Below are 12,757 nucleotides of genomic sequence, written 5' to 3' on the forward strand. Positions count from 1 at the left end.
GCGCGCGCGTGTGTTGTGTAGGGGGAACGGTAGTGTAGTGCTTAGCGTGCTGCCTGTCTGTGTGTGTGTGTGTCTGTCTGTGTCTGTCTGTGTGTGTCTGCGTGTGTCTGTGTGTGTGTCTGTGTGTGTGCGTGTGTGGTGTGTGGGGAGCGGTAGTGTAGTGCTTAGCGTGCTGTCTGTGTGTCTGTGTGTGTGTGTGTCTGTCTGTGTCTGTCTGTGTGTGTCTGCGTGTGTCTGCGTGTGTCTGTGTGTGTGTCTGTGCGTGTGTGGTGTGTGAGGAGCGGTGGGTGTAGTGCTTAACGCTACGCTGCGCTACCAACCCGGCGAACCCAGTTCCATTCCCGCTCACGGCCACCACCGGTCACGATTATTTGAACCTCCCCTAGGTCCACTCAGCCTCAAACGAGTAACTGGTGTGGCGTATTAACATCGGCACTTGGGAGACAAAGGTGGCTGGGCGTGGTAGATCCAAATCCCGGGCGAAGCCGGGTCATGTGTATGTGTTTATGTGTATGTCTGTGTGTCTGTATGCATGTGTGTATGTATGTGTGTGTATGTGTTTGTGTGTATGTCTGTGTGTGTATGTATGTCGGTTTTGCCGCCGTGGTGGATCCAAGTCCCGGGCGAAGCCGGGTCATGTGTATGTGTTTATTCGATTCCCGCTCACGGCCACCACCGGTGACGATTATTTGAACCTCCCCTAGGTCGACTCTGCCTCAAACGAGTAACTTAACTACTGTAGCGTATTAACATCGCCACTGGGGAGACAAAGGCGGCCGGCCGTGGTAGATACAAGTCCCGGGCGAAGCCGGGTAGTACAGCTAGTAACCATATGAAATATACAAATAAATAAACACATCCTTTGGCCTTAAAAGGAAAATATATAAAAGGTGACATTTGGGCCAATTGTCCCTCTCTATAGAACATTTTATAACACTTCATTATTACACTTCTTCATGAAACTTCATCTCTTATATAATTTCCTGAAAGGTAAATAATTGCGTTATTGATGAATGTGTTGAGTCTTTTCATTACGTGTGCACCACTGCCAACGCAGCATCACCAACATCGTGACATGAGATATAGCTTGGGAAAAGCAACCCACTTATAAACATGCGATGAATAGAAACATTTGAAGGTCTTTCACGGTGCAGTATTACTACATTCAAGAGCGCCTAGTCTCACCCAGGAGATTTGAGGACAGCAATTACTACTAAATGCAGGAGCACAATAATTTGCGGTGCTAATGTTATTCCATCAACGTTCAGTGATAGCCAAATCAGTGTTTTCCAAAGGATATGTGAGCACATGTCAGGTGGCAATAGCCACAGAGGCATGAAGTGTGGTATTGTGAGCATGTGCTGCAGATGTTTCAGAAAGTAGTCTGGGCCAGATGGTTAGATATCAAACGCCCACCCGATAGTTGTCGACAAGTGTAGTAAAGTGATATTAACAAATCTCTTGTAGTGCATCACTTGTGAGTGTTGTTGTCACATTTTATGTGTTCGCCCTCCTGCTACACTATTGCGAGTCACAGTAGGTTTGCGGGCTGTGGAGCACATTTGGGAATAGATGCCACTCGGCACTCAAGCTGTTACAACACTGAAAAAAATTCTCCGTGTTCAATTTTCACATTCCGTACGCCAACAGTAAAAAGTTGCCAATTAAGCAGCGCAAATGGCTGAGTGAAGAGAAGGACAGCCAACCGAATTGTTCTCATCTCCAACATTATTGTCAACTTGAAGGCAAAATGAGGACATATTCCCAGCGGCAACTTCAAGAAATACCTATGAACGATAGAACCCAGTGGGCTATCCCCCCCGTCCCACCCCCATGCGAGCTAGTTAGTCTGGCAAGTCAGGCTGCCTCAAACACGCTGCTGCTCACCTCTCTCCCACTATAACCTCCTTTCTCCCTGGAGCCACCTTCCCAACAAAACAGCACCACCAACACAGCAACATGGACTCCAAATTCAGAGCTAAAATACATAAATGGAAAGAGAGGAGAGGGTGGTCTTTGTTCGGTCCAAATAATGGAAACGTGCAACTCCTCAAGTGGGCAGATATTATCCGCGCAGGCATCACGCTTCGAGCGAGTGCAAGGCGCTAATGTGATCGGCGCCGAGGGTCGCCCATGCAATTTTTCTCGCCACCTCTTTGAATGCAACGGCCGCATTTTCCTCCAAACAATGCCATCCTCTTCAACGGCATTTACACGACGCGTGCCTGCATGCACAATCAATATTTTTTTGTTATTTATTGCCATCGTCTCTGCAGACCCTTCTCTCGCGCTGCATTCTCCAAGAAGCCTCGCTCTTTGCTCATTCCCATACCATGCAGGTGGCTTTCATTGAGCACATCCAAGCCCCTTAAAGCGGGTGAGATTTCCGCGGAGCGAGCACACCTGCCAATTTGGGACCGTTTGCCGGGCGGTTTTTACAAAAAGCTGTTCAAACAATGCGAAAAGAGCATGCTTCAGCAAGGCCAATGTTATCAAAATTACGTTTTCGTGTAAAGATCATGGGGTCATGGTCGTGCCAAAACTTCAGGGACATGCACTTTAATTTTAAAATGAATGCCGCCAGGAATTCACAGACGAGAACATTTGGTACATTAAAAAAATGAATTTTGTGACTTGCCCTTAAGTGTATACGTGCCGGTTTGCAAGCGCTGCCAGCGATAACGGTGCAATGCAGGAATTTTGTGCACATTATGTGCACGTTGCTTGCACATTGGAGGGCGCGCGTGCACGTGTGTGACGGAGCTTTTATTGGGTGTCCGGCAGTGCGCCACAATTGTACGCAAACGTGTCGATGAAGCAAACTTTCCAATCGATGCGTGCAAACAGCGTGCAGGCACTAAAGCTTGCATAAACAAGCAGGCACCAACTGGGCTATTCACACACAACCATACATGATCAGCCATGATCAATCCACTGTTGTACGAAGGCCTACCCAAGCAGTCACCATCTCGCGTTCCTGCAACGTAATATTCCACTTAGCACCTGCACACCAATTGCTTTAATCACTCCCATATCAACGGTCAGATGCCGTCTCTCCTTTGGCTGTCACTCCGTCGTTAGTCTCGACCCTCTGGCGATGATCCCCCCTTGCGACATGTCCTGCCGAAGCCCATGTATGCATTTAGTTTGTTGTCCTTTCCCCGCACCTTCCACAGGGTATGTTAGCATATGTTGCACTTCTTACGCACCCATTAGTATGGTGCGAAAGAAGTTCAACATACATGTAATTTTCACAACAGTCGAAACGCTGTCGTTTATCTGCAAACGCTCTCCAATGTATGCATTACTGTTTCTGTCAAAGTGCAATTCCAAGACAAAGATCCCCCGTATAGCCTCTAACAGACTGTTGGGGCAAGTACTGTTAGCGATAACCTATGAAGGCCGGCACGGCCCATGAGGGGGTGGGTGGCCAGCACCACGCCTGGACGCCTTTGTCTTCCCAGTGGCAATGTTTACACACCGCACCAGGTACTCATTTGAGGCCGAGTGCAATTCCAAGGTGGCATACACACACACACAAACGGGCGCGTGTGTGCGCGTGCATATCACGTGGCACCTACCCGCATGGACACTTCTCCAGCGTGCGGCTGCTGCAGGCGGAACACTTGGGCGACCATGTGCTTGGTGGAGGGCTGCAGGAGCACCCTGCGCGAGGCGAGTCCCACCATTATGTATCGCCCCATGGGGGACAGGCTCACGGATATGGCGTTGGGGCCTGGCGGGCAAACACGGGGGGTAGGAGAAACAGAAATAATTCTCAACGCATTTTGATCGCGCCGGGCTCCCCAATGGGACGACGGGACATATTACGCATTCATCAGGCTCCGCCGGGCAAACAAAACCGTCAGGAGATATGACGGGGAAACCTTTAAAAAAAAACTGAAATCTGCAACAGGCTGCCAAAAGATTTGAGTGCGCGCAAGTGGAAATAAGAACCCGGTAGCATACGCAGACAAAAACCATTAACGGGAGAGTCTGAGGCTGCGATACAATGACGACACCGGGGGCTAAGACCCTGGGGATTGCAACGTACGTTTACAAGGAGTAAAAATGGAAAAGAAATAGAATTTAATCACCTGGCTGTCAGTTGGTAGACAACCAGCCTTCGCAAACACTCACGTGGAGAAATAATGATTCATGTTTTACCCATTCTAGCGACTTCTACTCATGACGGTGATGCATGCCTAAAAATAACAATGGGAAATAAACACGCATAAAGGATATAATGATCATGTATAAATTACACATTAACTTTTCAATGGTATTGTTTTTTTATTTTTACCGTCTCGCACAGTGTCATGGCAATTATTTTCCTAGTGGGCAAAAGGTATGCCATATCATCTGGAGAAGGTTAAACATTATAACATTTATCCCAGAAATGTACGAAAGAATGTATATACATAATCTTGGTTCTTTCGGTAAAGTCACGTAGAAGGGAAATAATAAATTAATAAAAATAAAACAATAACATTCTCACGACGTTTCGATTGCAACACAAGCGACCATCATCAGGTGTGAAAATCTTCTTGCTGTGGTTTTCACACCTGATGATGATTGCTTGTGTTGCAATCGAAACGTCCTGAGAATTTAATTGTTTTCTTTTTCTTTTTTTATTATTTCCCTTCTACGTGACTTTACCGAAAGAACCAAGAATATTAATCGCTGCAGTCACGAAAGTTTTAAATAGAAATGGATATACACCTGCAAGCAATAAATATTTGAAGCGACCATGAATTAATAATTATCTTAAATAATTACTGGTAATAAAAATGTGTATGTACACGCAGTCAACCACAAGTATACTCATTGCTAACTTGGCCAAAAAGCTTGTGGTGATGATGATGATGGGCTGGGATGCCCGGCACATTTAGGTAGAATGACTTTTCTTTTGCTTAATTGCGCAACTTCCAAATTACGTGCCACGACAACTCTGATTATCCGTAACCGAGGTTCGTCCCAATGACTTGCGCAATCAACTTACGTAAGAACCCTCTCGTGTCGTTGTTAGCGCACCCAGGTGCGCTTACGCGATACGCGTCCGTGCCAACGGAGAGCACAAGCGTGACAATAAGACACGTGCCGTGTACTTCCATTTACACGCGCACAATTAACCGCACAGCGTCGCGCGCACCAGCAAAGGTGAGAGTGTTGTGTGGGGGAAAAAAAGGTTCACATGAGGTAAAAGGTAGGAGACCATTAGTGGCACCAATGTGCTATGCTGAACAGTTGCCACAGTAACACATCACACCCACATCTGCTCCACGGATTGCAAGTGAAAATTCTGCACGCTTTAAAGTAGACTTCTCACCTGTGTTTTTGTTTAAAATGTAACTTTTTTTCATCATTAGAAGTCAGCACACGCACATAACTCATTTTACGTAATTATGCCCAAGCAAGCAACCTTGTGTTTTTTAGCTTGCGATTTTTTTTTTACCCCCGCCTCACCCTCTATCTCTTTCACAGGAAATTTTTAATTACGCCGGAGCGATGTGGGAATGAGGGCAGGAGGGACGGAAGCAGCACCACACGCTGGCCCGAGCTTTGTTCACCGACATAATTCACCCAAGATGTCAAAAGATCCCAGCCTATAATCTGCTTCCTTAGAAATCTGCCAAATTTAGACATTTATTGAGGGGAATTTTGTTTAATTTGGATTTCTCAAAAGCACATTGCAAGGCACACCTCTGCAATTTCGCTGTCCACATTTTTGCCCGCACCATGAAATTTAACGCATTTGTCACAGGAAATTATTACTTTAGTACCTTCATATTGACCCCGCAAATGACTCAGAATTAAATGTATCCCTTAAAAGTTGACGTAACCTCGTGCATATTTTTGCCACAATCTCTACGTATATATATTAAAAAAACACTGCACATTCATAACATTGTGGCCTTAAAAGTGAGAATATATAGTAGGTGGCATATCAAGCAATAGACCTTCTTGATCGCATATAAAGAAGAGACATAGCCCTGAAATGTCACCTATTATATATTTTTCTTTTCAAGGCCACGGAGTGAAATTGACGAGTGTTGAATTTTTTTGTTATATGTATCCGTGCACCACTGCCAAACGCAGCATCACCAAATAATGTCACGTAAAATATACTTTGTTTCGTATGTCGATAAAGCGCTAACTAAGAAAACGTACTTGTCCCTTGCTGGAAGAGAAGATACACGCAAACGTCCACTTGAGGCCGAATAAGATTAGTGAATTCTGCTTCACTTTTATAAAAGCTACGAGAGGTTTGCACGGCAATCTAACATGAAATAAACGTAACAAATACCCACCCCCGTTCCATGCATCACAGCGTGGCCATGTCAATACCCAAAGCTACACTGAATAGCGGCCTGGCCACAGAGAAGTGGTAGCCGCCTCTTGGCTGAAACGAATTTGTTCGCTAAAGAAAGCAAGCACACTCAGGCAATTCTAATTATTTTATAAGGATGACCACGATCTGGGGGTACAAAAATCAAAGTCGGGCATCACGCCACATCGGCAAAGTTTTTCTCTCAGGCAATTACCAACAAATTACCACGCAACGTTTATCCGATTTATTAATTCCACATTTATATTCTTGTGATTTATGATATGCCTCAAAATCCCTGAAATGTCTCAAGAGTAAATACATGTTGAAATTGTTATTTTATTGTTATTAAGTTCCTTGCAGATGATATAATTATATTCCTTCTCTCTTATTTAAAAACAAAAGTATTCCATTGCCAGAGTTTTTAATGTTTAATTAGATTTGTTCCTTGGTCACTCTGAATGGAAGCTCTTTTGAAATGTACCCTATGCAGTTAAAATAGCTAGAATGCATCTTATTGTAAGGTATTATGTTTTCAATGTCTACATTATTAACCTCAATCAATCCACTGCTGGATGAAAATCTCCCCAGGCTGTCAACATCCCTCATGTTCCTGATCTCAATGCTCCATCTCCACGGTGAACATCCCCCCTGCCTCCTTTGGCTGTCACACTATTTAATTGCAGTCATCCATTTTGCACTTTGTTACGAGTTTTGTTATAGTATTTCAACTGTTTAGTTTACATGTGAAATGCATGACTTTGTGACCCAGCGCCACATTGAAAGCAAGACTATCAGTCTCAATGGCGACCTCGCATCGCATCAATGAAGAACAGACGGACACATTACGCACGCCGTTTCATCGCCGAAAAGCTGGGTTGGCCAACCGGTAAATCCTCACCGAAGCGGCGCTGGTAAAGCACCTCCCCGAGGTTGTGTGGCGCCAGCGAGTAAACGTTGAGGACGCCCTCATCCGGGAAACCCCGGTGGCTGCCCGGCACGAAGGCGGCCAGGTGACGACCGTCGCCCGAGATGTCACAACTCGCGTCGTTGTAGATCTTGCACTTGGTGACCAGAACGTTGATTTTGGCTGCCGAAGAGACAACGTTCGAGTCAGATAGAGGGAGTTCATCACAGAGTGTTGACTGACGAGGCATTTTACTTTCGCGCACATGAAACACACTTTCATCGATGTGTGTTTCTCTTAGAGTGCCGTGATATGGGCGAGGGGGAGCAAGTTTTCCACTTTGTTGCAGAGGCTTTACGCATCGAGCCCGGTGCTCGTCCTGATTAATACTGCCAGATGAAGTGACCATATGTAAATAGACTGTCAGTTAAACTATGGAATGTTAAAGATAATACATTTGGCATCACAGACCAAATTTAAAAAAATTGAAAATCATCTGCATATTACTTAACTGGGTAAAATCACTCACTCTATATGATTGGTGGAACTTAATACATTTTTGTGATCGCCTTCGACCATAAGAATTGCACAAATAACACATTTACTAAATGTTCATTATTTATCATCTCCATGCTTCAAATGGCAACTGCAGTGTTCAATTATGGAACAAAAACATACAGGAGGGATATTTAAGGCACAACGTAATACCGAGGGCCATTTTCATAAAAAAATCTCATTGAAGCAATGATTTTGCTATTTCTTCTACAAAGCAGTTCTTTTTATAAATTCAGAAAACATAAAACAAATATATAGGACAATGATATGGAATTCTGAAATCATGGTGTATACCCCCAAATTGCCAAATATTATAGTGGCTGCTCTGCATAAACCACTTTACTCAAAAATGCTAAAATAGAGCAAGCACTCAAGTTCCACATTTCATCTATCAAAAGGAAAATGTGTCCAATTTTCACACAGTTGAATCAATGCATAAAAACCAAGAACTCAGCATTCATTAAACGTAAAAACATCTGAACGGTGAAGAAAAATAGCTTTAATGGCCCAGTGTTTTTCTGCCATGACAACTGTGCAATCGTTCGTCGCAAGTTGCATTTCAGCCCATTAGCGCATATCATCACGCCACTCATTACGCGAAACAGATTTGCTCTCACGGCCATCGATCTCGCCAATGTGTTGCGGCTACTCGGCCAATGAGGTATAAGCACCCAAATGGGACTGGTGCAGCATTGTGACCTGTTGACAAATGAGCCGCTGGATGACAACAGTGAGAGTATAATCTAAGAGACATCGCAACGCTCGTTTCGTATTTTGATGGCACGGGACATACAACCGCATTGCAGTCCTAACGTACATGCTGCCGTAAGGCCAAGCGGGGCTGTACGCTCGTAAGACTTCGCTAAGTACTTATTGTGATCCTTATACTTAAAGAGAGTTAAAAACACGTGAAGAATGGACACAATGTTATCCATGTATTATGCCCAGCAGCACAATCATCAAAAGCAGAATTTTGACCAATAAAATCTCTTGAATGGACATACACCCACTACTTTGTTAACTCTTACAACAAATCAAGTCTGCTCTCCAATAAATAGGATCTCTCAGCAGATTTTCATGTACTAAATACATTTTCATAAATTTTGCTTCGATAAAACTTAAAAGGCAAACCTGTGATTACGTGACAGGTATTTGGTACATCCACAACCTTGCATGATGCGTTGTTCTTAAAAACCAAGTATTCCTGTTTGTAATTTGGAACCTGTGAAACTAAACTAATTGTAAAAAATGGCAATTCTGAGCATAATATTTAATTGTGTATCTACATGTGCATGCCTAAGTGGATCCACTGCGGGCTAAGAGCCCTCCACCAGTGTGGTGTAGGCAGTGGGGGTTTTGATGAACCAAACTTCAGCACAATGGTCCGTTGCGGATTCGAGAAGGCAGGTGGGAAAATATACTTCACGGCAAAGCAGTAAAGTACTATCATGTATTGTGCTACGCTGCCCGCCACGTAGCCTCACAGCAGACTACAACAAGCTGCTGTGCACGGTGGTCACCCATCCAAGCACTATCCAGGCACAATGCTGCTTATTAAGGTCACGCGAACTGACGAGCATCCTCCTGGGTGAATACGGTCGTTCTTGTGTCTGCTGTGAATTGGTGCTCACAATTGCTAATTTCAGGCAGGTTGTAGCTGGCAAAGTCCCACCACTGCAGGCGGTACGTGATGTCGGCGATGTTGTTAGCCACCGCTGACTGACCATCTCCGACCACAGCCCCTGCAACAACAAAAAACAAGAAAGCATGGTAAATTTTGACAGATTCGAAATGCATCATCATCATCATAAATGCACATTTACCTTAAGTGACTGCCAGGAAAAGTGTAATTGCACATGCGTGCATTAGTATGGTAGAGAATAGTCCATGAGCAATGATGAATGAGTGGCGACACCAGCAGCAAATAAGACACCCACATAGCAGAGAATTACTAGTGGAGGGAATGTGGTGTGATCGCAAGAGGGAGGATCAGCAAACAACATAATTACTCTCAAGAGTCATGTAAAACAAAATCAAAGAGCTGATTAGTCATACAAAAAAAACAAGTTTGTCTCATGTCACATTAAGATTCATACTGTTCGACACTTCATTGATGCGGCATTGAAAAGAGTCCACTGCATTGGCTTCATATCTAAATCTGCTCATCATAAAGATAAATACTTCTTTAAGGTAACCACAGCAGCTCTGCATCCTAACCGATTCAGAGATGGGCAGAGGAAAATGACCACGAAGGGGACATGTTTGGCCAACATAGGGACGCGTTGATTTCGACGCACATGAGGGGGGCTACCTCAGGGATTTCACTCAAGATAATGCTTACTGTACATCAACACAAACCTTTTGACCTTTCCAACGGAGGAAAGTTAAGCAAATTCAAGTGGATGTAAAAGGTCGTGTGACGGGATGAACGATTACGGCAAAAGTACAAGTATGGCCTGGAGACTGGATCTAGTGCACTGGTCTTATGGGGACTGGCTCGAGAGTGGAATTCCAGAAATGGGGCAGTTTCGACCCTCCCGAAAGTTGGTTGGGAATGATTGCCCTCCCACGAGATATTTTGCACATGCATCCGAGTGTAGAATTCTACCCCCCCCCCCCCCCCTCTAACAAAGGCTCTCTTGAGAACCATTTTCTCCCCACACACCTATGCCTCGGCTCCCTCACTCTCGCTAAGGATGCCTCTGTGCCACGGCATTTGTAACCGCCAGATTCTGCCAGAAGAGATAGATTAATGAGGCCCTTTTCATCACGCACGTCTCTCAACAAAGTCTCGATGCAGAGGCACTATGGTTCCATAAAATAAGATCTTTTTTAATAAGCAGCCTCATTGCAGCGGACTCAAAATGCTGAATCTCGGTTAAGGATGCAATGTGCCGAGTACTGCCATCGGGACAAAATTATATAACAAAACTTTTATCAGAATTTAAGCAGCCTACGGAGCTCGACATGAAATCCTATAGTAGCATTGTGCTATACACAGCAGTGCCCTCCTTCTCTATTCGGGTGCAAGACCAGTGCTATTGGTACTTATGCGAATATGGAAGTGAACCTGGCACTGTAGACAACAGCCTGGGGACTGAACTCGGAGATTCCTTAACGACAATGCAAACGCTAAAAAAAACTCCCACTCAGCCATCCTTAGTCCTTACAACACAACCGTTATAATGTATCGTCGTTTCTCGATAAAACAAACGTAAAAATCTATTAAGCAAATAATCAAGCTCATAGAACATTTCAGTGATGAAGGTAAACTCCAAATAACCAGAGGATGTGGATGCATGTTGAGACAAACTTATTCTTTATATGAAAATGGAGGCATATCCAGAAAATGAAATTGGAATTTCTGTTGCATGCCAAATAAGCGATCATGAAATCCATATCGGTTTGATGCATCCGAGGTAATTGCACTTTTATGCGCATGACTCAAGACTTTAATGTGTATCCTTCTGAAAAGGAATTAAAATCCCATCAACAATTCAGATTATTTACAAACAGGCCAGCCATAATTCATTTTGACATTTTTAAGAGCCAATTCTAAGCTGTAATAATAAATTAAACAGATAGGCAAGGTAATTTTACAATGTTTTTTTCGGTAGCAGCAGCTTTATTTGATGCAATGTTTACTATCAGCACTTACAAAAAGCAAAGGATTGCTTTACATAAGTATGCAAGCCTTCCTTTAAATACAATATACCACAACAATAAAACTAATTTCCTATATTGCTGGCCTATAATGCCTTTAATGTCAAATTTCCCCAACAAAAAAAACAATCTAAGGCGTAATAGCTCTCCCCTTGAGGAAGCGTATAGTATTAAATTTACCCCGGGGCTTTCGGATAAGGTGGTGGTGTGAAGGGGGCCTGATCGTTTGTGAAGAGTCTAAGAGATGATGTTGGCTTGTGATGCCATACAAAGTAAAATATTCAGCCTTACAAAGGCAATTGGACAGGGTGGGATCCTATGGTTTATTGATGGTTATGACTGGTATAAATAGCATGCATTATATATTTTTAAAAAAACCAAATACTTGCGATGGTTTTGTCCAAAACAGAAATAACAAACAATAAGCGAGAGGCACCTCTCTGCCCTTTCAATGCACTGTGAAAGATCACTTCCCGAAACGTAACTTATCATTAAATACTTTTCCTTGTAAGTGTTATTTATTAAAGTAAATATTGTTTTGCGTGCTTGTCTACCACTGCTCGCGCAGTATTACCGAAAGAGGTTTAATAAATAACGACAAGATGTTTTTATTGTTGCAAGAAATCCAAATAGGTACCTAGTTTTAGAATTGATCCTTATGGCGGTACCCCAGGGTACCAAATGATACAAATTGGCCGAGGCAATTAAATAATTTATATCTGGGACACTTTTTTCGAGGGGTGTACTTCACTCCGCGATTCGGGTACCAATCAATCCGAAATCAGTGCTACTGCGCGATGTCCAAACGCAGCGAGGACGATTGCGCTGAAACCCTGAACGCTCGTATGCATCAGGTGATCGCGTAGGATCTTGGCGATTGGGAATCCAGGCCATTAGCTGCCTTTATCAGAGCTCTCGATGAGATCGAGGACTTCAAAAGAGTTTCTAATCCAACTTCATCGCGACTGGCTGGGAGAAGCACATCCTCGCGTTCATGTCGAGCGCGTCAACATCAGCGGCGGGAGCGGCATCCTCTGCGGCAGGTGCCTCTTCGTCGGTGGCAGACTCGTCATCTTCGGCGGCAGAAGCGGCGACATTCGTGACGGGCGCATCATCGGCTTCCGGGGCGGTGTCCTCGCGATTGTCCAAGTTATCGAGCATCGAAAGCATTCGTCGGATGGGCGGTGTCGGTGGTTCGCAGCAGACCGTGCCTCGTCGCATTCTTCGTGAACGGTGCACTCGCAAGATGACGGCGTTGTAGCGTGTGATCGCCAAGCTGGGTCAAGAAGCGATTAACAAGATTC

The 12,757-nt window shown here is 44.2% G+C and overlaps 1 protein-coding gene across 1 annotated transcript in view; it reads right to left on the bottom strand.

Annotated features, from left to right (window-relative positions):
- Positions 1-3,581: 3,581 nt before the first annotated feature.
- Positions 3,582-12,757, bottom strand: part of LOC133350393 (activating molecule in BECN1-regulated autophagy protein 1-like) — a gene marked incomplete at its 3' end in the record, with an annotated part of 43,149 nt that continues 33,973 nt past the window's right edge. The window contains exons 5-7 of the mRNA XM_061564727.1: positions 9,422-9,532; positions 7,230-7,418; positions 3,582-3,736 (exon numbers count right to left, since the gene is read on the bottom strand). Of these exons, the coding sequence (XP_061420711.1) occupies positions 3,582-3,736; positions 7,230-7,418; positions 9,422-9,532 (455 nt within the window). The remainder of the gene's footprint in view (positions 3,737-7,229; positions 7,419-9,421; positions 9,533-12,757) is intronic.

This window comes from Lethenteron reissneri, chromosome 33 (genome assembly GCF_015708825.2).
Source record: "Lethenteron reissneri isolate LAM-NWPU_2019-01 chromosome 33, ASM1570882v1, whole genome shotgun sequence".
Taxonomy (NCBI): domain Eukaryota; kingdom Metazoa; phylum Chordata; class Hyperoartia; order Petromyzontiformes; family Petromyzontidae; genus Lethenteron; species Lethenteron reissneri.